This window comes from Falco punctatus (genome assembly GCF_963210335.1).
Source record: "Falco punctatus genome assembly, chromosome: 4".
Taxonomy (NCBI): Eukaryota; Metazoa; Chordata; class Aves; order Falconiformes; family Falconidae; genus Falco; species Falco punctatus.
The window spans coordinates 99900956-99928031 of NC_137583.1; the positions used below are offsets into that span (position 1 = coordinate 99900956).

At 40.1% G+C, this 27076-nt stretch overlaps 1 protein-coding gene across 1 annotated transcript in view; it reads right to left on the reverse strand.

The window, feature by feature from the left end:
• Window positions 1–27076, reverse strand: part of NEK11 (NIMA related kinase 11) — a 111481-nt gene that overhangs the window by 58031 nt on the left and 26374 nt on the right. The window contains 10 exon segments of the mRNA XM_080383224.1: window positions 4483–4607; window positions 7420–7701; window positions 8019–8269; window positions 15598–15683; window positions 16196–16274; window positions 16358–16446; window positions 16448–16508; window positions 24667–24793; window positions 25271–25289; window positions 25291–25319. Coding sequence (XP_080239350.1) covers window positions 4483–4607; window positions 7420–7701; window positions 8019–8269; window positions 15598–15683; window positions 16196–16274; window positions 16358–16446; window positions 16448–16508; window positions 24667–24793; window positions 25271–25289; window positions 25291–25319 — 1148 coding nt within the window.

A 27076-nucleotide genomic window follows, 5' to 3' on the forward strand; every position in this document is an offset into this window, starting at 1 on the left:
GTCAGCACCAAATTTACAGTTCTGCAGTCCATCCAAAGTGCCTGAGTTAATTCAGAAAGCAAGTTAATCTGAACCTGCTTAACCCAGGGTTTGTCAATTAGCAGTAAAGTGCCCAGGAAATGCTACAGAATGCATTACATTTATATTTACAATATACATTGAATATTGAATTAAGACAGACTTAATATTACAGATATAATTTCTCTGTATTTGTCAAAAAAAAATTAAATGAACCTTTTATGACTTCACTAAAAAGTTATTAAACATTTTCATTCAAACTTGATATTTTATACTAATTTTCTGCTAATATAAATCGGTAATTACTTTTTATTTTCATTATCACTAACAGTTAACTGAAAATCTACAGAGGCAAGACAAAAAACATGGTAAATGGCCACATAAAATACTAATACAATTGCTTTAATAAAACCTTTTTTTTTTTTTAAGGGGATAAAGACTGCAACTACCAAACCTTTGACTTCTCACAATAGGATGTCATATTTACTCCAAATACCACAACAGAGCTGATTTTTTTCTCAATATGCTGTAAGGCAAAAGATACACTTTCATCACCATTGCTTTTCAAGGAAACTAGCTGGCTTAATTTGGCTATCTTGAAATAAAATTTCAATGAGGAAGAGAATGTGGTTTTCACACAGTGGTAAACAGTTGAATAGATGGTTAATCAACTTACACTGAAGTAGAAAATACCTATGCCTTTTCTCCACTTGGGTTTAGCAACCTAAGAGGATTTAAGCTGTTTTATTTAATGTTTATCTATTTAATATATTTCTTTTATGTTTCTCTTTTTTGCAGTACAAGCAAAGCCATACAGAATAGGCATGCACCTCTGGCAGGTGCACATAAGGTGACACATAAGGGCCAGCGTGGAATAAATGCTTGCACATTTTAGATTCAGAACAAATTAACCCCCTTCTAACACCAACAGGTCATGCCAAGGTACATGTTAGGAGCATTGTTTGGGTGACAGCAGGCAAACACCCACAGCCGCTGAAGCTATGATAATTTAGGCCAGCTGATTATCTGGTTTGACTGTCTCAGAAGCAACCTGGAGACTGAAAATAGGAAGCTGATGTACCACATTAGAAGACTTTGTCATAATGGAAAAGGAGAATTTGCTATTATTGTCACTAAAAGAAAACACAAAGCACAAGGTGATGAACTGCAGTAAAAAGCATCCATTAGCATCTCAGCTAAATCAAAGCCAATGAAAGCTTCACTGTGCACTAACTTTTCAAGATGAAACCTCTCCCAAGCTTCATATTTTTTAATTTTTTTAGGAACAGTTTCTCACTCTCCTTCATGTTTTCCCGTAGTTAGAAACCAACGTTCCCAAAAAAACCCCAAACACGTGGAAAAGAGACATTGGCTCAAAGAGGTAAGAGGTCTGGAAAAGTAATTGGCAAATTGCTGCTTGAAAACTGGCAATCTGCATTTCTGTTCCAAAAGAGAGAACAAAGGACACTAAACTTCAATGCTACAACGAAGATGAGAGGTACAGATGTGCTTAGGGTCTGAAATTGCTCGTAACTCCACACCTCCATCTGGACAATGTAGCTGAAAACACACAAGCTGTGTTGAAAGATATCAACATGGGGAAAACAGCTGTCTCAGCTCCCATGCTATACCTTTAAAGTTACACCGTTCCAGTGCCTACCTCCCTCCTCTACATCCCATGTAAAGCCACTACTTCTCAGTCTGTCTTGACATCTGTGGGAACCTAATACAGCTTGAATAAATAGCTCAGATCTCTTTCTGCATCATGCACGCCAATGTGTTGTTCAATTAGATGACTTCTCTGACCCCATGCTACTGCATGAACATCAGAAATTTTTTTAATCATTGTTTGAAGTAATGGGGTCACTAGAGAGCACTGCCAGATGCAGTATTTCTGCACTCTCTGCACAGAAGTAACCAGTAAAGCAATCTTGGCACTGGAAAATTGAGAGATTTGCACAGATTAGGAAAGTAAATATCTTACAAGTCCTTACCCTGTGTTGCAGTGGAATGACTTCTTCAATAGCACACACCTCCAAAAGCCTAATTTATAAAGGTATTTTTGAAGAAAGGGCTTAAGAGTATGAATCCCATCACAGAAAGAGGAGTAGGAGTTTTGGTATTAAGTAAATGACTGTGGAAGCAAACCCTGCCGTACACTTGCAAGATCAAATCTATTCTGGTAGGATTTGAAGCTTATTATTAATATGGAGCATGATCCCACCTACCTTTGAGTGGGATTCATTTCACGTAACTGTTGACATCCAGAATGAAGATGTCCTGTGCATACTAACAACTGTCGATCCCTTTATAATCACCAGAAAGAGGGACTTCCTAGTATACGCCATCTAACCTATGTTAGATGTTTACACCAAGATAACATTATTCCCTAAAAATGCTTGCCTACTCCCCTTTAATGTACAGACTTTCTGTTCGGTTAGTTCAGACACAGGTGTCCAGATTTGTACAGCTATGTTCAGTCTGCTTTGACCTCAGATTTACTGCAGAACTTTTCACTTGAGAAAGAGAAAACTGAAAATTATGCTCACTTCCCAAGAAAAAGAAAAGGTGATTGTGTCAATAACCAGAAACACACTTCTGCCTTATCTAAGGTGCTGGGGTCAACATGAGAAAAAACAAAGACAGACAATTAGTTTCTTTGATAAAGGAAGTCCTATAAGGCAAATGGTCATGGGGGATTCTTCCCAGTCAGCCTGTGCAGGCTGGTTGGCAGGGGCTTAATGCTCTGTGAGCACACAGACTGCTGGCAAAGCAAAGCCTCAGGGCCATCAGGGCTGGATACAGACAAGAAGGTGCCAGCGGGACAACTCTTCTAGCCCATGGTGCTGGTTCTTTTCATTACAGAATTCTGAGTCACTGCAAAATGAAGGAATGTCCCTGCTCAGATCTGAATGCCAACACCTAATTTCTTCTGCATTATTGAGAAATCTAATTTTATCCTCTGCCCTTCATTAATTCTAAGCAGCAGTGTGCCTGTTCAAAAATATTACTGATTGAGACTTAATGATACTGTCAATGAAAGTTGAATGAAAACTTTAAACAGTGTACTAAAAAGAAAAAAATTATCTGAGAGTCTGATGAAACTGAGCAACAATTTATTTTCAAGGTATCTGTGGTAGACTTCCTGGGCAACACAGTACATGTCTATGTCTTGTGGGTAAGCACAGACCCCTAAAACGGAAAAAAAAACCATTGTCTTAGATATTCCACTGATTTACAACTGACTAATAATTTCTTTAGACCACTATTGTATAAACCGATCCTGAATTTTATAGCATCCTGTGTGTTTAGTTTGAAAGCTAGGAGGACATTTCTAGATTGAATGAAGCTGTTCCTAAGTAAACTTGAAGTTTAACTGATAAGACAATTTCAGAACTCCCTGCTACCATGGTAGAAGTAGAGTTCTGATTTCTCATGCAAACATTTTATTTCTGCCTCAAAAAGTTCCTCTTAAAGAAGCTATTCGTTCAAAATTTTCAAAAATCAGTACAAGTTATTTGTAATTTAGAGGAGAGTGTTAGTATACTTGGCTGGTTCCCTGAAATGCAGAAGACATCACACTCTGTTCTACAAAATTTGCACATAAACACTGAGTAACATATATGATCCTAAGCAGAACCAGACAATACTGTTCAGAGTCACTGTACTCAATGTTTTACGCTGGTGGCCCAGGGGAGAAATCAATTGTTCTTGAATGCCTTAGGAAGATCCATTTTCAGATCCATTGATTTCACTGAGACTTGGTCACTGTGGACAAGATTCACCTCAGCTCATTCTGATCAGATCTAGATTAGGTGCCTTTTCCAATAATCTTCAAATTTCTTCTCACTGGAATCCCCAAGACTTTTTTGTAGCAGCAGCAGCATCTGATAAAGCTACTTTAAGACTTTCAATAATAAGTTTTCTCTTCACTGACACTTTCTGAGGTTCTTGGGAAAGTCTACAGATTTGCTGGTCAAGTCTTGCAGTTGTTTAGGCTCATAGTTCAACACACTGTCCTAGAAAACATGTCTAATATAGGCAGGAAAAAGTGGCAACTAAAGGTGCCTATCTCTGCTTGGGAATTAGAGCTGGAACTTCGATCTTATGCTTGAAGTACATTTTCAGGTTTAACTTAATTTACTTATAGCTAACAAGAGGAGAGAACCCCACTCTGAGTGTTTTACAGTCACAAGGCATTTTACTGACAACGATCTACCTTAAGGTGTTCATGGTATTCATATCCTTAATCTTGAAGGAATGCAAAAAGCTCTCTCATCAACATCTCAGAAGAATTACATATACATACACATATAATTAACTAATGGTACTGATATACACACACATTCTTAACAAAAATAAAATTTCAGTAATGTCAGTAGTACAAAAATCTTGGAAGGAGCTTAATTTTCCCATGGAAAATGAGCATCAAGTGTATACTGTTTTCCCAAAAGTCATATATACCTGGTGATTTGTCTTAGAGACAGTCTGTGATGATTCTGCATCCTCCTCCTCTTCACTGCCTTCTGAACAGGATTCAAACTCATCATTATAATATTCTTCTGCAATTTCTGGGTCTTCGGGGATCTCTAAAAGCAATTATGAGTTTATAGCATATAGACACAAAAAATAAATTATTTTTAAAGACAAAATGGATTTTATAGCACCCATGGTATGTTACTAGCAATACATTCCGTAACTGAAATCATGGGATAGGTTCTAAGGTTAAAATGTTCATATTCGATGACATGATAAGCAGTGTTAAAGCTTTCTCTGGCAAAAGGTCAGTTCCTCAACATCCGTAAATTAATGACCTGAAAGGATCTATATTGACTTTGGGCTTAAATCACTGAACCATAGTATAATTCAGGCTGGAAGGGACCTCATGGGATCATCAAAGCAGGGTCAGCACTGAACTGAATCCAGCTTTTGGAGCTGACATTATGCCCCACTTTGGTTTTCTCTAACACACATAACCTGTGCTGAATACCACTGTTAAGCTAAAATGGAAAATAATAATTATTATTTTATTAATATAAAATAGTAATAAAAAAATAAGCAGGCACATGTTTAAAAGATACAAGAAATAAAATCTCTTATCTTCTTCCAAATTTTATTTTGTTATGGTTGTGCTTCAGGAAAAGAAACTGGTGTAAAGTCAAGCTATGCATACTTGGGTATCGTGTTCTCTCAATTTACTATAAGCCAATGAGCCTATGAAGTACAATCAGCATATTCATCACAGCATGAAAAACAACCCAGCCATTCTGCTCTGGGTGAAATCCTTTAGTATCCCAGACTCCACAAGTAAGGATTTTGTGAGATGGCTTGAGGCCTGATTGCTTTGGGGAGCTGTCCTTTCTCAGCAACTGCACTTAAGCATGTGTTGAATTCTAAGCAGAGGCTGGACTGTGATGACTCTTTGAATAAAAAGTAGATTCCCCACTTTCCTAGAGAGAAAGCTGCAAGGCATAGAGTCGCCCATGGGAGACGTGGCTCACCAGCATGAGACAGGGTCAGAAGACAAGGGAGCCCAGCTCACCAGCCATCCCATGATGGGATGCCCTAAGCGCTCACAAAGAGAGAGAGTCCAGAAGAGCTAACTCCCATGCTTTGACTTTGGGCAGTCCCTCACTGACTCATCAAGGCAAGTTACATCCAAGCCCAGAAACAATGTTTTTCACACTAGCCGTTTTTTTTAAAAAAAAAAAGTTTGGTATCCATCCTTGCATGGTACTACTGCAAGAAATACTATTGAAGATAAAAAATGCTTAATATTCAACTGTAAAAAATCACCATAGTCCTAACTTTAGCTGATGCTGATTTCCATCATTCTCCTCAATTAAATCTGCCATTCAAAGAAATATAAACCAACTTACTTTACATATTACTGCATTGAAGAAAATCAAATTCAACCAATACGACATAAAAATGTTTAGTAGATTTCTTTTTTACTTGTTTCATGTGGCTAAAAAACCAAAAAAAGATTTAAACAGAGGAATAAAATTAAAATAAATTACAAAGACATTGGAGCTTGGGCAGGAAGAATAATTCTAATCTTTAAGGCATAAAGAAAGAGAACTCGGGGCGGGCGGGGGGGGGGGGGGGGGGGGGAAGCTGCTAACCCTCTACGGACATCTTTACCTTAGTTAATGAATGTGTTAAGTGGTAAGAAAGGGTCTGCAGCAGAAAAAACAGGCCAAGCCAGTTCTGTGGTTTGTCAAGGGGTTTGCCAAGTAGGGACTACATGTAAGAACTCAGGGGGTGATGGGGCAAACAATGGGATGAAGATAAGTAAAGAGGACGTTAACAACTACCAGATCACTGGGGCAACCACCTGCGCAGGCATAAAAAGGGTCACAGTCATATTAATGGAGGCCCTGAGAAGACTCATACATATGCAGCTGATTACTGGACATGTAATGGATACATATAGTGATGTAACATAAAACTGATCCCCGTGAAACAGTTGTGGGTACATATTTAGTGGAGCAATTCCCAGCGTATCTGGCGTCACAGCAAGCAACGCCTGGTTCTTAATACTACATTGGTGTTAAGGAGTTTGATTCCCGATTTTCGGTGACACTAGGGATGGAGGTCTCAGTACTGCTAGATGCACAGGGTTGATTCCTAGTGTGCGAGGCTCGACGACTGCATGGGTCAGCTCGGTCTTCAGGGGAAATGGTAATAAAAGCGGTTTAGACAGGAGGGTATGTAGAAAGAATTGGAAAGGTTGTGGGTAACTAGCAGCAGGGATAGGGTATCCAAGATAAAGCACATTCTACTCAGGACCCAAAACCAAGAATGGTAATTTCGAAGGTGGGGGGCAAAATTCGCTTAGGAGTGGGAAGGCCCTTCGGACCGCGGGGTAGACGTGGCCTCCCTTGCCCGAACCGTCAGGTAGACCTGGCCGCCCTGATGGCTCCATACTACCGAGTACACCTGGCCGCCCCACGCTGCCGTGATGCCGCGGTAGACCTGGCCTTCATACAGAGCGTTCGCTTTTTGAGGCGCCGCGTGGGGCTCTTTTGGTCGATTTTTAAAATAAATTATTGGGAAATTATTTAAGGTTTTTTTATTTATTTAACTCAATTTAACTGCAATTTCGCATTCATTAACTAAATGCTTAAGCAGCAACAGTGACCTCCATAAGAGAGTATGTGTCAGATAACAAACACATTGCTCGTTCAGCGTCCTTTAAGCTACTCTTCATTGGGTATCGATTAGCACCGGCTTAATTATTACTCTTACATTCGTATTAGAGTAGAGCAATGCCTACGAAAGCAGTAATTCCGTCACCGTTAATAACGTAGAATTAAATTCTGTACACACGTCTTTTTCATGAGGAGACCGTGTAGGTCTAACCGGTTACTGAGTTGTTACCGATCGCCTCAGGCTTACCGCGGTGCACTATGGATGCTGTAGTACTGCTGACACTACTGAGACAGGAACAGAAACGAAAGAGAAACGACCCCAGTAATAAATCGTTACTCGCGTCTTGCCGATTCCGTCTACGCGGCTGCGGGAGCCCGGGACGACCTTCGGCGAGAGCCCGGGACCCCGACAGGTCGCTGCCGGAGCGTTCTGCGAAAAGAGCCGCCACGTCTACACGAGGCCAGAAAAACATGGCAGCACTTCCGGCCCAAGGGAAGACATACCCCCATCGATGCTGCCGAAGGCGTCATCCTTAACCGCTGCCTCTGGTTACGTCATAGTAAGAGCCGCTGCCATTGGCGCTACTCCCCGTAGGCGGAGTCTCCCCTCTTAAGACTCTGACGGGCCTGCGGCCATCGCGGTTCATACTATAGGAGCAAGCGATTGCTCAGCTCCGGAGTAACACTAGGCGGTCGGTGGGCTCCCAGTGATGCCTTTTCGGCAACGGGCCGCAAATTACTCCGATAGCTACCCAATTGTGAAGTGAGAGCCATCCTTTTTCAGAGATACTTTGTTTACAAGTAGCAGTCCGTAATATAGGAGCGACCCGTGTGTCGACTCCGAACCATCATTAGCGGCGTATCCGGCCACAAAGAGGTCACGGGGCGGTCGTTCCGCTCGCCGTTCTACCTTCACGGCAAACACCCGCCTATTGGTGCAGCCGGCGATAACGAGCTCGCCGATTGCCGCCGGCCGGACCCGCCCGCCCCGCGGCGCGGTCGCCGGGGGGTCGTTCGGCTCGCCCTTCTGCCCCTCGGCAGCCGCCCGCCGGGTGGCGCGGTCGTTCCGCTCGCCGTTCCGCAGGCTCGCCACCGGCCTGCTCCGCAGCGCGGTTGCCGGGCGGGTCGTTCGACTTGCCCTTCTGACCCCTCGGCACCCGCCCGTCGGGCGGCACCGTTAGCGGTGGGGGGGTCATTCGGCTCTCCCTCCTGCACCCTCGGCAGCCGCCCGCCGGCCGGCGCCGTTACGTGGTGGTGGTGTTTCATTCGCTTCGCCATTGTGCCCGCTCGGCACCTGCCCGCCCCTCGGCGCGGTCGCCGGGGGGTCGTACCAGCTCGCCCTTCTGCCCGCGGCACCTGCCCGCCGGGCGGCGCGGTCGTTCCGCCCGTTCGGCACCCGGCCGCCGTGCGGCGCGGTTGCGGGGCGGGTCGTTCGGCTCGTCCTTCAGACCCTCGGCAGCCGCCCGCCGGCCGGCGCCGTTGAGGGGGGGGGGGGGCATTCGGCTCGCCATTGTGCCCGCTCGGCCCCCGCCCGCCCCTCGGCGCTGTCGCCAGGGCTCGTTCGGTTCGCCGTTTTGCTACTCGACACCGGCCCGCCAGTGATTCTGGCACTTACCCCACAGCGTTGTCTGAGCGCCAACCTTAGTGTGCGAAAGAGAATGCGTATGCATTTACATTGAAATAACAGCAGTGTGCACTTGTGTTAGTGTTAGTTAGTGCACACAGCTGTTAGAATAAAAAAGATGCACATGCATTTACTTCAGCACACAAAGCATGTGTGAATAAGGTTGGCTCTCACATAACTCCGTGGGGTGAGTGCCAGAATCACTGGCGGGCCGGTGTCCAGTAGGCAGAACGGCGAACCGAACGACCCCCCGCCGACAGCGCCGCGGGGCGGGCGGAAGCGGGCACAATGGCGAGCCGAATGATCCCCCGGGGATGCAACGGGGCATTGATATTAACTGTAGTTCCTTTTTTTTAATGCTGATTTAATTTGGCATTGATAAATAGAGTGTACCTCAAAAAACTCACCTTGGCCAATGACTACAGTTCTGGCAAAGTCTTCTTAAAACTTACTTGGGAAGTCTCTTCGCTGCTTCCAAACCATTATGCTAAAATCTACAAACCCACTGTGTGAATTTAGGAAGGAATTAATCAAGTGCACCAAGATTGTGTATGTACAAAAAAATACTATATACTAGATTCTGTAGCAGATACTTTGTGTTTTATCTTCCTTGGAAAGACAGTCGTTTTTATTCTAAGCTGTCCACCTTACAGGACAATACAGCTTTACACCACACTTTAGATTCAGGGTTAAACTGATGTAAATAAAGACTGCACCAGGCTTTTACTTGCACACAAATGTCTGTGAACAAGGATGGCTCTCTATAGTGATTTTCATTTCTCTAACTACACTGCCTTGTTTAATCAGTTCATTTTAAAAACATAGGGTATTACACTTACTGAAAGTTTGGAAAAACCTAGTCAGTGTAGTTAGATAAATGAAAAGCACTCAAGTTAATGTTTAATAAGTACATTTTAAGAACATAGGGTATTACACTTACTGAAAGTTGGGAAAAAGTGAAACCTCAGTGAAAGCAGAGTATAAGGTGTTTTATTTTCTATTCCTCTCCCTAACGCTTTAAGGGCCTGGTCTTTCAATCCTCTGAGCTGGCTGAGGGCTCTTTCCTGTTTGTGTAGCAAAGTTTTTTTAAGGAGGACTGCAGCTTATGAGCCAAAGAACTTGCCTCCCCACCTGTTGGGATTGGAGTATATCCCTAGTTGTTCCCACCAGCCTTTCCCATGCCTGAGAGGATATTTTAGTCTGTCCTGAAGTAATAGTATAGGCTGCTGCTGAAGCCTCCTTGGCATTCATAAACACTCTCCTGCCTTTTCTTACCTTCCTCAACAGTCTTTAGTTGTTGTAACTAGGGAGCTTCTTGGTCTGGTTTTTGTAGTCTATGAACATGTAAAGACAACTTTATAAAACCATTTCTTATAGCCTTGCTTCTAGTTCTTGTTCTTTTGTATTAGCCCATTGATCAAGAACCAAATTCTATTGAAAAATCAAGAGCTGGAACTGAGTCTATTTTCAAGTAAATTTCAAGATAATTTTTGTAAATTATCAGTAGTGAGAGATTTAACGTTTTTCCAGACACAAGGGGAAATCTAGTAACTAAAGGTAGAAGACAAGGCAAAATCTCATTATTTCTCTGATGCTTTCACTGACTGTTTCCAAACTGACAGTGCTACGACTGAACAGGCCTATCTTCTGTTGCAGATAGCTTAAAAGTAAAGGGACAGCTTACGCTGGGAGTCATTCCAAGACTTCATTCTTACTAAAAAGCCAGTTGAAATGTTAATATTCTTAATTAATCAAGTGAAAAGAACCACAGCCATGCCAACCTAGTGTTTGAAGGACTGCAATTCTAAACATCTTGAAAATCAAATTCCATAATTAGACTCCCATGGTACCAAATGCTCATCATGCCTTCTACTCAATGCGAGGTTAGTTTTGGTGAACTCACAGAGATTCCAGGCCTTATTTCCAAACACTATTATATTTTTCTTTCACAACTTCATAATATAATTGAGAAATAGTAAATTATTAGTCCCAGTCTTATTTGTTTCTTCCAAAAGATCTGAAATACTTTGGACTTTATTCCACCACGTAGTGCAGGGACTTTTCCGCTGAAGGCAGATGCGCCACATTTTGTGGGCTGTGAACGCCTCACCCTAGGGTTTTATTTCACTCTATAAAAATCATAAATCATAAAGCCTTTATAACATTTTGTTTCATTTTGATGCATGTTTTGATTAAGTTGCATTTTAATTAAGAGATTTGCCAATAGAAATTTATAGCTCAGAGTATAGTCTTATCAAGTGGTCAAAGAGGGTAATGGATATGTTATCAAGGCTTTATGATTTATTATTTCTATTGAGTGAAACATAATAGAAGGGGAGATTTGGAGGAAGAATTAAGTACTGTTTCTGAGTGGAACACCTGGAGGGCTATGTGTCTGTTATGCATGGATTCTTTTTCCAAATTAATAAGATTCTACTGTTTTCACACCACACTTGAGGTTTTCCCCATAACCCTGTTGTGGCCAAAGCAAATTAGCAAGCAATTCAGTAAGGGCTAGCACAGAAAAACATTGCAAGGTGACATAAAGTCTGAATTGATGGCCTCAGAAACTCTGCAGCTACATATATATACTTGTGAATCAATAGTAATTGCAGTTGAGCAAAAACACTCTGTAAAAATCACATCCTAGTGTTACTTGTGCCAGCTTGCAATGCCCATATCCAAATGCTACGAACAAAAAGCTAAGGGCCTTGATTTCCTTTTGGAAAACATGTTTGATGGGCATTTATGTCTGCCTGATTTGTAAGCATTTGATACTGGAGATGGTACATAAATTTATTGTCATTTTAAACAACAAAAAATCTCCCTGAATTGAAACCACTGTATAAAAGGTATTAAATTTACATCTCCTCTCCATGGTGTTTTCAATAATATGGCAGGCCAATTTTTGTACTTATATGGAGATTAGGAAATAATATTAAGAGGGTAGTTCTAGGTTGCTTTTCATTTTTTCTTTGCTTTGTTGCATTTTAGTGTTTTCTATCATGGGCTTTTTTTTCCCAGCAACAAAATTAAATATGTTTATTTTGTAATAAAAAGGCAACAATATTAATCTTCAAACCTTGTTGTCGGTCATGCATCTTTAAAATATATTAATCCCTGAGTTGTTTATAGCCAGATGACTTTGGCTGAAAGTGATTGCAACTAAAACCAGTGCCTTCTCAGACTGGAGTTCTACTTTCAGCAACACAGATCTAGAGATGGATGGGAAGGGAACATAGTAATGGAAACTGGAAGAGCTGCTTGAGTGTAGCATCTGGCTTAAGTAGTCCCATACACAAAACCACAGTTACCAACTCTCCCCCCACCAGGGTGAGGCGTTCGCAGCCCACAAAATGTGGCGCATCTGCCTTCAGCGGAAAAGTCCCTGCACTACGTGGTGGAATAAAGTCCAAAGTATTTCAGATCTTTTGGAAGAAACAAATAAGACTGGGACTAATAATTTACTATTTCTCAATTATATTATGAAGTTGTGAAAGAAAAATATAATAGTGTTTGGAAATAAGGCCTGGAATCTCTGTGAGTTCACCAAAACTAACCTCGCATTGAGTAGAAGGCATGATGAGCATTTGGTACCATGGGAGTCTAATTACGGAATTTGATTTTCCACATCTTGTAGAAGATCCTTCTGTGCACTCCCTGATACCACATCCTAAACACAAGTATTCTGTGTTTCCAGACAGCTGGCAGAAGAAAAATATCAAGAAAATATCAAAGGAATGCAAGAAATCAGGTCCCGTAATTTTCAGCAGCTGAATGCCGATGTCCTACATGTAAGTATGGGCTGGTTGTGGTAGGCCTCATTTACGCACATTCGGTGTACAACACGTTTGTTTCCCTGCATGCTTTCTTTAGCACTAGAGGCACAGGCCTGTTCTGAAACTAATAATTGGGAAGTGCATCAAAGCCTGGGACAGCCTAGCTGAACCTGTGGCTCTATGGTGAGGGTAAGTATATATATGGTTCGACAAACTCTGTTGATTGCACAATTTTCTTGTATTAAGTCACTCTTAAATCTAAATCTGCTCAAAATACATTCAATTTCAAGATGTTTAGAATTGCAGTCCTTCAAACACTAGGTTGGCATGGCTGTGGTTCTTTTCACTTGATTAATTAAGAATATTAACATTTCAACTGGCTTTTTAGTAAGAATGAAGTCTTGGAATGACTCCCAGCGTAAGCTGTCCCTTTACTTTTAAGCTATCTGCAACAGAAGATAGGCCTGTTCAGTCGTAGCACTGTCAGTTTGGAAACAGTGAAAGCATCAGAGAAATAATGAGATTTTGCCTTGTCTTCTACCTTTAGTTACTAGATTTCCCCTTGTGTCTGGAAAAACGTTAAATCTCTCACTACTGATAATTTACAAAAAAAAAGGATTTATTTTTTTTTAGTTTTTCCCTAATACAAGTCCCAGCATCTGTTGTATTGTGGTCCTGCTGAAAGCTCTAACTGTACCTGTGTCTCCATGCTGCTTTAATTCAACTAAGGAATCTGACGAGCAGGCTTCAAAACCCCCAATTCAGTCTTAGCCAGTCACTAAAGGAGATTATGTGTCCATAAGACATGATGAACCAAGTGGAAATGAGACAAGTCAACCCTGCATGTCTGAACTTACAGACCATGGTAAGAATTCAAAATTTGATGTTGAAATGAAACCTACTATCAAGAAAGCAAGATTTGTCCCTTGTAGTTAACTGCAGTATTAAACGTGGTGAGGTTTGTAAAGCTGTCGAAAAAAAACTCAGAGAGAAGGAAGATAATCTAGGTGGATGTATGTACAGAAAGATTACAGAAAGATTACATGTCAGGAGGTCTGTGTTTCCAAAGTTTGAATGACCTGTGAGCAGCAACGGAGGTGAACACGCCTTCTTCCCATGAGATGCTGAGTTAGAAGGAAGTAGCTTTAATTTTACACATATGAAAAAAATTTCCTGAATTATCTCTCTAGTGCAGAAGTGAGTAATACATTGATGCCATGGTCTTTATAACAATGAGAGAAGCAGACAGAAACTCTTTTAAACTGTGCTTAACCTTTTATACTGTCCTCAAATACTAACCACTAAAGAATATGAAGTGCTATATACAACATAGATGAAAAAGTAGTCAAGCTTTTCAAAAAGAGTCAGAGTGTGGACATTTGGACATTGACTAATTATTTGGCATGTATAGATGAACTGTTCTCTGCCACTCACTGATGGTGGCCCTGCTCTGAGTTGTGATCAAAGCAAATCTAGTCATACCCACGTCTGTGTAAATTTTTCCTTTAATTTCTCTTGAATTTCTGGTCCTCATCAATAAAGACAATTCACTGGTAAAATGGTCTCCATAGACCATCTCTAAAAGTCTGAGATCAATATTAGTCTTGTCAGAAAGTCCATTATTAAACTCTGAGATTAATATCCTTTTTCTGATAATGGACTGTCTTTCTGACAAGACTAATATTGATCTCAGACTTTTATCTCATATCCTACAGTAACTACATATTTTACTATACGTACCAAGTATTAATTTCAAATTACTATGTTTTGTAACCATACAAATTGTAACAATCCTGGACTATCATTCTGAAATCAGGATTTTGATAAATGAGTTGTTTTCATTATGCTTTTCAAATGTTGACTATCGAGGGAAATAGTGTAAAGCTATGAATATTAGTGTGAAATACAGAAGATTAAGGACAAAGACAAGAAGAATGCAATTATTCATAGGAATGGAACTCCTCAAGTATGAATAATGTAGACATATTTCTTGTCCCCAGTAAAAAACACTGATTTAAATTATAAGAATCTCCTGAGGAAAAAAAGCCATTTTTCATCCAAGTTGCAACTGAACTTGTACAGCTTTATGCTTACTTTTAAATATTTAAAGTTATGACTTGCATGGGATTGGAATATAGTAAGCTATTAAAAGGCCTTTACTAGCAGAAACTAGACTCAACTATACAAGGCAAATATAATTCCTTGTGAGAAAAAAATTCATAAAGTAGCAATGATTGAGGAAGACACCATAACAAGCAACTCAGACTAGAGTATTGCTTTATTACAGATGTGGGAAATTCACTTTCTCCTCCACTTTTCTGCTCTCTACCATTTTGCAGGTATTTTTATTTCATTTTACCTACCTCTTTAGATCTGGGATTGCAAAAATTATTTGGCATTTTACTTACCACCACAGACATTTACTTACCAGCACAGACAGCTGACATTCTCATAAACACAATGAAAGTAATAATAAGATTATGGGTTCATGCATATTCCAAAGGCAGTACTGACGTAAGAGCCAAGAAACATCACTAGCCTTAATTTCTCGCTATAATCACAAGACAAATATAATAGTACCCTATGGACATATTAGCTGAATATTAGTTTAAGTGTATATGTTTTTAGTTTGGTCTCATTTGGGAAGCATGGCTTTCACCTTCAATAGGGACACAAACAGCAGCACTATAAATGATCATGACATAAGATGATGATCTAAACCTTTAAAAGGTAAAGACAAAGGTCATAATTTACATACCAATTGGTACTAAATTAACATATGCATATATCACCACATGCACATGCAATTTACAGTTATATAATAAAAATATTTCATCTGTAAATCCTTTCTTTCCCCCCTAAATCTTAACCGTGTGTCTCACTAATGTGGTTGCTCTTCTGTATTTCAGTGGAATGGGTCTCTCTAACTATAAAGCACTATGAGATTAACAACATCATATTATTTGGCAACAGTGTAAATTCATATACTGTTGCCCATAATCATAACACTTAAAATACTTACACAGCATCAAAAATGGGAGCACCTTCTTTCTGCCAGTTTTCTGCCTTGTCTTTCACAGTCATGTTTGTGAACTTGTACTGCGTGTTCTGCAAGAAAATAAAATAGAAGTGGTATCAACACTTGAGGCTAAAGTGATCTCGACTCTTCAGCTATGACGCAATACAGTCCTAATGTAAAACTTGACTTAAGCAGTTTCTTTCCTCACCTTCTTAGAAAGCCAGATATTACATACACCAAAGCAGGGACCGAAAGAGCAAGATGCACTGTTTTTCTTTAGAAACACTACTAAGCAGGACAGTTTAGAGATAATATGTACCCAGGCCTGAATGATCTGCACTTGTTACACATAAATGTCCACTAATTAATTACTGCTCAAAAAAGGGATATACATTCAGCATAAAAGCGACAAGGGCTTCTTTTCTCACTGCCTCGGTACTTCAGTCATATTTGGAATTTAGCTCTGAAAGTCCCCTGGATTAATGCTCCCATGAACTGCTATTAATTATTTTTCCTCAACAGATTGTCTTTGCCTCCATTCTGCTTTTGCAAAATACATACTCAAATAGTAAGTGTACAGCTATCTCTTTTTCTCATATACCTTTAGTTGCTCATCAATATAAGAGACTTCTAGGATCTCTGCTGCTGCTGGTCTCAATGAAGCATTCTTATTTAACATGCTGAAACATTAAAAACCAAAAGTCACAATTAAGCTATTTCCCAAATTAACTTAAAAATCCTGCTAAATAAGAAAATAACATACCTGCACAGCACAGCATTCAGTTGGCTTGGATATCTATCAGGAAGAGAGGGTGTATCACCTTCTACAATTTTTAACACAACAGACAAAAAAACTGTGTCCAGTAAATGCGTGGTTCATACAGCACATCTCATACAAAATGCATCCCAGGGACCTTGAAGAATAGAATAATAGGAACATATAAATAATGTTTTTGAAAGTGACATTGCCGTAAGTAACATCACAATTTTATGCCTTCCTCTCCTGGGAACAGGGTAGTTCATTATCATGCTATCCTTTCCATCTGAAATACTTTTTTACTCAGATCACAAACTTGTAATGATGAGAAATCATCAATTTCCGTAAGTGCTGACACAAACTTAAATTCTGCATGTGTATATACATATATATATAAAAATAAAGCAAAACCCTATTACATGAACTACCAACTATTACATGAACTGCTTTAAGTGGTTACTCATTAAGAATGACTTAACTGAGAAAATAGTTTTGTGGTGTTTTGACATAGCTTTAAATTGTTTTTGCAAATCAGTATCTGAAAACAAACTGAGGCTAAAATTTGAGTTCAAATTAAATAATGCCAGTTTCAAATAACAGAAGTGTCTTCTGCTGTGATTTCACTCATTTGGCCACATACTCAAAACAGATTTTGAAATCAGTTTGTACTACTCAAAATATCAAATTTGAGATGAGAGCATCATATTGCAACATATAAAAACAAATTTTATTTGGAGAAGAAGAAATCTGAACATGTAGTCCTGGAGACCTAGCTAAGAACTGGTGTCAGCTTTAAATCATTAAAAACCAGGATGAATGATTACAATTTTAATTGGGCCTCTGGTTTACCATCACCTTATTTACCAGGCTTTATTCACTGGTCCTAATGGAGATCACAAAAGATCATCAAGTTGAACATTTTAAATTAAACATTCTCACAATAATTTATGTAATGACTATTCACAAAAATTTGCACTTCAGCTGGGTTCTATCTGACAAACATTTTTTTAAAAAATACGGGCGTTGAGCTTTCCAGGCTTTGAAGGATGCTCAGCATTACCTTCAGTCTGCAGTCAGAAGAACTGAGGCACTGATGAGTGACAAGGTCACACTCAAGGTCACAGAAAATGCCTGTAAGAGCCAGCTACAGGATGAGACTTGTCTAAGTAACCAAATTAAATATCAGAGCCACTTTACTCTTAATGTCATATTTGATTGTGATCTATATTTATGATGTACGTTCAAACTCTGAAACAAGATAATTACAACATGAGAAAATACTTAAAAACAACAGCCAAAAAAACCCTGCACACATGGCATCTGAAAACATCAAACAAAAATGGAAACCAGCCAGAAGGAAGAAAAAAGGAAGGAAAATCCCAACCTGACAGAGTGTACTGTAACTGCTTTTTGCAGAATCAGTCGGTTTTGGAGGCTGCTTGATTCTGGCAGCTACAAATTGCTTAATGAGCCATTAAGGAGGACAGGATTTGCCACATCAGGGAAGCCCATTATTCATCTAGTTTGACTACACCTGAGGCTTTGGAGAAAGATGAAAAGAACACCCAGGGCATTCTGCTGAGCCAGGGCCATGAACAGGCTCCCTGGGGAAAATCCCATCTGTCCCATGAAAAAAAATAAAAGAAAAATGAGGGGAAAAGAATAAAGTTTTTACTGCAGGATACAATTCTTTGAAATTAAATAAATATCTCCTAAGATGAGAAATGCTGCCTTGGGTCCCAGAGCAAAGCTGTTTCTTCCCAGGATAGCTGCTGAGCTGCAGTTGTCTGAGGAAGTTACCACCAAGCTTTTGCCTCAAAACTGCGTTTCTCAGTTGTGTTCCTACCATTCCAGGCTAAGTATCTTGTAAGGGACGAGAGAAAATTGCTTCCCAATTCCCGTAAGCCAGATGTCCTCAAACCACGGCCCACAGGCCGGATACGGCCCCCCAGGGTCCTCAATCCAGCCCCCGGTATTTACAGACATCCCCCTGCCTCCCTCCCCCCCCCCCCCCCCGGGGGCTGGGGGGGGAAACCAAGCAGCCACAGATGACTGCCTGCCACTTCATCCGCGCGCCGGCCCCCTGCTTAAAAAGTTTGAGGACCCCTGCCATAAGCAATCTGCACATGACCCAAACATACAATTTAATTACTTTTCTAATCTTATCTTGTATAACTACCAGTGTTATAAAATTCTAAAATGCTCATTAAACTATCCATCCAGCACATTTGGTTTGATGGCTCCCTATATTCTGCTAAATTTTATGTAGAAGTAAAAGCAGTGAAGACCTGAAAAAGCAGTGTCTGAGAGTCATGATGGTAGTATGTGTGCACGTAGAATCACAGATTACCTGAAGTTGGGAGGGATCCATAAGCATCATCAAGTCCAACTCCCTGCTCCTCATACGACTGCCTAAAACTAAATCATATGACTAAGAGCATCATGTTTAATAAATTTATATATATTTATAAATATATACAAATATTATATATAAATACAAACACACACACACATATATAAGGTCCTAAACAGCACTTCATTTCAGCAAAATTGATGTATGATCACTTCACGTTGGAGCTACTTATGCTCAATCACATCATAAAATGGAGCATCTGGACAGGCAGGCTTCTCTACAATATCGACTGACAGACCTCTAACTTTTCCTTCTCAAGAGAAGTTTTAGTTTCTAATTTTCTAAATTCTAAAACTTCTATTTGTTCCATATAAGTGTTGCCATCCTTTTAATATCTTCAGATCTTTTGTAGATCCTTCCAAATGATATAGTTCTTCAAAGGCTGTAAGATCCAAGCTTTTAAATTAAGCTCCACAAGCCAGATAATGTAAATGCACGTACCTTTGTGGCTTGTATCTCTCAGCCTGATCATACCAAGAGGTCTTAAGAATTTGCTGACTCCAAAGTCTATGAGGAATGTGTTTCTGAATTTAATTTCCTCACATACTCATCAGCAGTGATACTAGCTCCAGATGGTGTACGAGGCCTTATTGCTGAGGAGGGATGCTCCCAAACCTCTGTAAATACTTTCACTCCCTTAAATGAGAAAATGAGAAACCCACGCTGCTGTCTTTCCTATCCCCATCACCTCAGCATCAACTTTACACCTACCTGAACATTGTCAGTGCTGTGGCTGGGAAATAGAGGGTGGACGCAAGGTCTATTACCATGTACAAAAGGAAGCTGCTATGAAGCATGATAAACGTGACGCTCTTAGTTATATGATGTAGTTTTAGGCAGTCGTGTGAGGAGCTGGGAGTTGAACTTGATCATGCTTATGGATCCCTCCCAACCTGAGATAATCTAATCATCGTGACTCTCGGACACTGGTTTTCAGGTCTTCACTGCTTTTACTTCTACATAAAATTTAGCAGGAAAAAAAATTATCCATTTTTGGATTGTTAATATTAAACAAAATATTAAACCAGGGGAAAAGCACAGACAAGCAAGCACAATTAAAATGAAAGTCCCAAGATCTGTGGTGTAGGGAGCCCAGTTTACCCAAACTCTACAGACAAACCATCTGCCAAAATCTGACAGTACTTGATGAAAGGCAATAGAGTACAATGGATTTACATGTGACTGTGATATTGCTTTGTCTCTGGAAGACACAAAGGAAGTTATTTGTACCTCTCAAAGAATTTGCTAAGTCTTTAAGTGAAAAAAAGCATTGTTTTTCAACTAAATGATTTCTGTTATAATTTCTGCCATTGAGATAATTTATATTTAATATAAATATAATGAAATATTTTATATTTTTATAAATATAAATATATTTATATTAAATAAAAATATCTAAATAATATAAATATAATAAAAAATGCACAGATCCTTGGAAAAGCCCCTGGATGGAGTTAACCTTATATGCTCGTAGCTTTGAAAAGAAAAACAAAATGCTATTGCTGATAGCTGTTTGCATACACTTTATCCCATCCACTCAGAAACAAAATACCACCGCACAGATGGGTGCTCAATATTTGCACTCAAAGACTTATACCGATCCTTGCAGACTCCCAGCAACTACAGATTTACGTCTACATCTGAGCGACTCCCAGCTCTCATAGAAAACCTGCAAAAATCTGTGGGTGCAGTACAGGCTAACCACTAGTGGCAGGCAAATCTTGGTAACGTTGTTCACAAGCTGAACAGGGAGATCGTTTCAGCTGGGGTGGGAAAGAGTGATGCTCAGTCCCCAGTGTGAAGAAAGCAGGACCTAAACCGGTTGGGAACCCTTGTGCCAAGGGAATCCCCAGTTTTCTGGAACAAAAGGCATCTCTGGGGAAGCTATAACTCCCCTTTAGCTTTAGGACCATGTGCAGTTGTCATCATCAACCTCCTTGGTAAGTCTAAGCTTTCTAGGTTGCATAAAGATACTGGAAAGTATAAAAAGGTATCCCTCCTACTCTCACTGTCGTTTAGGAAAGCTCAAATATGTGAGAAAAAAGTGCAAGTGCTCAACTAATGCATTAATGCATCGTCACCCTGTCCCTGAATGCACTAGATACCTGCTTTGTTTCACTTTCTTCTCCTGTGGGAAGAAAGACACTCATTGCTTTCCAATAGTTCTGGGAGTCAGAGGACACCTAGTCTTCTCAGCCTCATGTCAGGAAAACCACATCTTTTGGGCTGGAACGGTAACCCTTAGTCACTGTACGGACTGCAATGAAAGCAAACAGATTACAATTGTTACTTTCTTGGGAAGACTTTCATGTAATCCCCTCGGATCTCTAACTGCTTTCCTGATAACATTGCTGATGGGACTCCATCTGCATTTGTCAGTGCTGGCAGACCTGTTGTGCCCCGATTCTGTGACAGTTTTAGTTGGATGACGCTGACACAATCTGAGTGGATTCTCACCCACTATTTCTTACCAACAACAGTTTTTAAAAAGCCCTCCCAAATAACAAAATAAAACAAACACATTCCTTATAATGAACTGATAAGCTCAATTGGCCTAAGGCCAAAGCACCTAGCACATGTGGTTAACCACAGGGGATGAGCCCTACTTGTGTCCCTGTGAGAACAGAGATGGTCAGGCATTTTCCAGGGAAAGAGCACATCACTGGAACATCAACTTAGGCTGAACAAGAAGTTTGGAGGCTTTGTCAGCCACAGAGGTTTGATGAAACTTTTGCCTGGAAGGCTTTGAAAACAACCCTGCTGCTTGTCCTGGACATCAGAGGCTCAGACCAAGGTCTCTGCTTCGTCTGATTCAGACCAGAAACACTGACTTTGGTCCCTTGCACCACTGGGGACCATCTTAGCCACCAGGCTACCGGCTATTTCACGCGGCTCCCTCTGCATTTTCCATCAATCAATTTTCACTCACTGTCCCAGAGAAGCAGACTGCAACCACATCCATGAACGCAGTGCCACAGGGCTGGTGGCAGGGGAGCGCCGGCCAACCCCCAACACCGGCGTCAGTCCCACCACATGGTGCTTAAGGCCAGGAAGGGCCACCAGGAGCCCGGCACAGCAGTGCCTCTGGCTCACACCGTGCTCCTGTACAGCGGAGCCCCAGCTGCCAAATGTACGCACACACCGCAGCGGCTAATCCCCGGCCTGGCCTGGCCTCTGGAGCTAGTCACTGTCTCACCTGGCTGCGGGCGCTGCGCTGACTCTTCCTCTGCTGGCTCATTACAGGGAAGCACCGAAGGGCAGAGGGGTCGCTGAGCTGCTGAATTGAGACCAGCTCCCCGAGGAAGCTCCTCTCCTGCAGAGGGGGAAACTCCAGACTGTGCCATCTGCAAAGGCTTTCACTTACTGCCTGGCCAGTCCAGGCTCAGGGATGGCGAGGAAAACGTGTGCCAATTTTAATTTGCCTCCTGTGAATTAGGATTTGGCATAAAACATGGAACAGCAAAGAACTCCAGCCCTAAAATTTTAACTGAGGACAAACATAAACACTGCAGCTTCTCTGAGCCTAATTGCAGCACTTCCTCAGTAGGTAAAAACTGTAAAACATGAGGCTTTTTCCTATCTGTTGACCTTGGGTTATAAAGGACAATACTCCTTGCACCAGCTGCTGCACTGTGAATATTCAAGCCAGTTCTGAAGAGCCAGCTGCAGTGAACCTGAAAAGCACAATGTCTCTTTATAGAGTACATCATTAACACAGCATAAACATGAACAATGCTTAACTGGACTAAACGGTGAGAGGTCCATGATAACGTAGTGAGATAGCACAAACTGTTTACATTTTCTTACATTTAATATGGGAACAATTGTAATTCGGAATTTTGATGTGCAATATTTTGAGTCCTGCTAGAGATCAGAACCGGAAGTCTGAACGAAGAACATAATTTCAGGCAAACCTGAACAATTTCTTTACGTTTACAATTTCTGAACAATTTCTTTACGTCATTAAACCAGACCTGGACAATTTCTTTACGAGCAAACTGAACTTCCTGCAAAGCAGCACAAGGATTTAATCTGACCTGGAGCCTCCAGGGTGGGCTCCCCTGGGCGCTCAGGGACCTCTCCTCTCTTGGCCCCTGCTAGAGGTGCAAGTGAGAAAAAAAAAATATAATCAAACAGAATCATTATTAAAAGATTAAATGAAGAGATGAAATTACAAAAATTTCAAACATATGAGTTGTGGCAGCTGACAAGTCCTGATCAAAAGAGAGTTTCTTGGCTCAGAAAGAGAAGGGTTTTGTGGGCTGGGAGTCTACTGAGTCGAGGCACACCTCCTCCTTAGTGCCCCTACAGTGGTGGCCAAGAAGCTCCTACTAAAGGTCGTTCCACCCTCAGATGAATGCCCTTGGTACTGCTGTGGAAGGATTGCAAAATACATGAAGTATAGCAGAAAGCTAAGAGCTAGTGTGTTGGGGGGGTGAGCTATTTTGTAAATTTTAAAAGAGTGATCAACACATCATCTATAAAAATACTGGACTAAACTTCTTTCATTTACTCTGTACAGCTTCAGTGACTTATATGGACTGACACTTGTAACCACAAATAGAACTTCAGTATTATTTTACATTCTATTTCAACTGCAACAAAAAAACCTACTCTTTTACAGTAGAAGAGCACAAAAGGCAAGTTTTCCTGTCTATTCACTTGTTTTGACATCTTCTGAAATATTCTCTCAATATATTTTTATTGACTACATGTAATAACTGATATTTGTTTTGATACAGATGAACAGAAAGACTCTGACATCAAATCCATCTCGGTTCAGCTATACAGACCATGAGATGAGATTCCTGACATATCCATTCACTGAATTAAACACATTAACTGTGAAGAATGGTTGCCACCAGTTGGAAGTACAGGTGACTGTTCTCAACTTTTAGAGTTATATCCTGCAGTCACAAGTATATTTTGAAAAAGGAAAACTGAACAGAAGTTACAAATTATCAAGTAAACAAACTACATTCCAGTGGCCAAATGTTTTATGAAGGAAATTTCCTGATTTGAAATATTCATTAAAAAAGAACCTTCAGTTATGTATACGTACAGAAAAAACACCTCTTAAAAAAGAAAGAAGATTTTATATAAAAATACTCTGACAGAATTAAAAAACACATTAGTTCCACCATCTTAAAGCACGAGATGTTTTAGGACACACAAGCTAGATATTTTCCCGATTCCAAAAAAATCATTCTTCATCTTAGCTTGCAAGAATAGCTGCACACCTAAAGGTTTCCTTAAGTTTTTCAACATATCTCAGCATCTCAACCTGATTTTCTAACCACCACCTCAGAAGTCTTCATCTCAGTAATTTCTGTGATCTAAGTGCAGAACTGACACTTTTCTTTCTACCTTTTCGCCTTTTCGCTTCTGTCCTAACACTCAATTAGTTATCCTTATTTTCAGCTCCCCTTCCAAGTACCTTCTTCCTTTTTGCATTTGCCAACGTTCAGTTCCTAAGGTCCTTCTGCTTGCCTCCCAGCCTGGAATCCTTCTTTACTTGTCCACTTGGAAGTTTCACAGAAAGTTGCTTCTTTCCATTCGTCTCAATATAAGAAAGATAAAGATTTTCCCCTTCCTAGCAAAACCTGAACTTGGTCTACAATCATCCTCTGTCACAGCAGAGACCAGACCTGAATCTTACACTCCTTCAAAGTCTCAGATAAGCCAGAACAATAGCAAACGACACACTTCTTAACACAAAAAAAAACCCTTCAAATTGCAACTTATGATATAAATGTCCTGGAATAGTATTGGTGTGAGCACCCTCCATAGAGAGCCATTTTCAAAAGGAGGAGAAAAAAAAAAAGTGGTTCCTAAGTAACACCAAATACTGACCTAGAAAAGAAATGCCTAATTCAACCGAAACAGCATGCTGACTACTCACCAAATATCAGATTTTGTGTTATATCCCTGGTGCTTCAGTGCTTCTGGACTCATGTAGTATGGTGTCCCAGTAAACGTAGTTGCCAGATCACATGAACCCATCAAAAGATGAGAAACTCCAAAGTCCCCTAAAAGTAACAGCAGAAACAATAATCCATTCAAATAAACCTACATCTATTCATATAAACTCTTTGTGTTTATTGTTAGACATGATACAATGACTGTATGTCAAAAAAACCTGCCAGTATTTTAAAATATGGAAAAAACAATTTTCTGTAGTTCTTCAAAATAAAAACACCATACAAACACAGAACTATAGAATGATGTAGGTTTGAAGAGGCCTCACAAGGTCATTTGATTCAAACCCCCGGCTCAAAGCAAAGCCTACTTCAAAGTTATATCAGGCTGCTCGGGTCCAGCCAAGCCTGGAGCACCTTCAAGGCCGGAGATCTCCCTGCTTCTCTGGGAGGCACTGTTCCTGTGTCCAACTGTCACAAATCAAAATGCTACCAGATATGACTTTATTTAAAACCCTTTATAGACAAACATCTGCCAGACTGTTCTATCATACTAAAATATATCTTTAGGAAGTATGGAAATCTCACCAATTTTAAGCAGATCATTTATTCAAAAATATATTCTTGGCTTTCAAATCTGTTAAGTATCCGCATGGAATATAAAAGGAAATTCAACCTCATGCAACTTAAAGCATTCATGGTCACATAACAAGAAGTATTTAAGTTCATTCCTTGTTAGGAAGGCCAGCCCACCACTGCTGCCCAACACTGTAAATGACAATTCACAGATGATGGCATTAGGGAGCTACACAGAGGTGCATTCACATACACCCACATGCAGGATGCCTAAGCAGCCAGGGTAATAAAAATGCACCCAGGGATCCCAGCTTCAGAATACAGATACAGACTTAACATGAGCAGAGGAAGGAACAAAGGCAAGTCTTCTTATCTGACTTTTCTTAAAAGAATTATTTTCGTAGTTTCTGCCAGGAGAATGAGATGTCTCACGGTAGAATAAGGGGTGAGAAAAACAGCAATAAGAGATTCTCAAAGCTCAGAGAACTCTCCTTCAGAGAAAATGAAAGACAAATATGTATAATAGACTAGGCTAGTAGTTCAAATTTTTACAGCAACTGTGTCAAAAATAAAAGAACTTTACAAGGACAGAGATCAAAAGGAGAAGAAAAAGAATAACCAGCTTTTACAGACTCGTTTTTCTATCAAAGACTGAAACAACATCATAAACTACACAGCATATGAGGACAGACAGCATCTTCTCCATTTCTTGAAATCTCAATGTGTGCCAGTATTCCTCTAGCTCCTGAGGAAAATAAAATATCTTTACAGTGTACAAAACACGTTCTCAATGAATTCTTGTTAATAACATTTCCAAAAGGGTTCCCTACAACCTCAGCTAAACTAGAACTCATCCACTTCTGATGTTGCTTCAGTCTTTGATGGAAAAAGATGTCTGTAAAATAGCTTGATAACACACAGTCATCAGGTCTGCTCAGGAGGAGCTTAGAATAGCATTTGGTATGGACTGGCTACAGAAGCTGAATTTGCTAATACAAATACAGTAGTTGTTCAGCCATTTAGAACAGGTAAAGCAACTGACACTCTAAGATTCTTGACATGTGAGCAGGAAAAACAAATCTATTTTAATTTTTTTTTGAGCAAACCTCAAGTATTACCTCAAATTTTATCAAATTGTTAGTCTTACGCATTGAGATATGATCTCTAAACCAGTTGCCATATTAATCCTAGTTTCCAACTAGGAAATACATCTTCTACAGCAAAATTTAAAAAAGCAATTTAGTCCACAACTCATTTGAAAACAATTTTTGCAAGAAAAGAAAAAAATCATTAAATTCAATATACTCAGTTCACAAATGGGGAAAATAACCATGAACAATAGAAGACCTTTTAGTATGCACATACACTGAGTATGAAAAGGAAACATTTCTATTTTTATGGGACAAAGAAAAGAGTTCTTTATGCTTCTTATGGCTCTCTCTCCAGTTTTTGTCCTGAATGTAATGCTTGTAGAGAAAGGTTTGCCCATTGGGAAAAATGAAAGTTTTATTCAGTGTGCCTCCACGGACGCTTATAAATAATTTGTGCTCTACTTGGCAACTTTCTGGAGCAATACATGTACACTCATCATACATTACCTCAGTAAGGAAATTAAGCGAAAGTGATATTCATTATTATTTCATAAAACTATATATACACAGTTTTATATAAATCTTGCTCTGTTAGTTTAGATCCATAAAGCCTTTCCTTACCATTCATCACACAGAGCCTTTAAAAGGACTTCACCAAGTTAGATTTTTCTTGCATATTGTTGAGCACTGGTGGGTTTTAACCATTATTATTACTACTACTGCTACT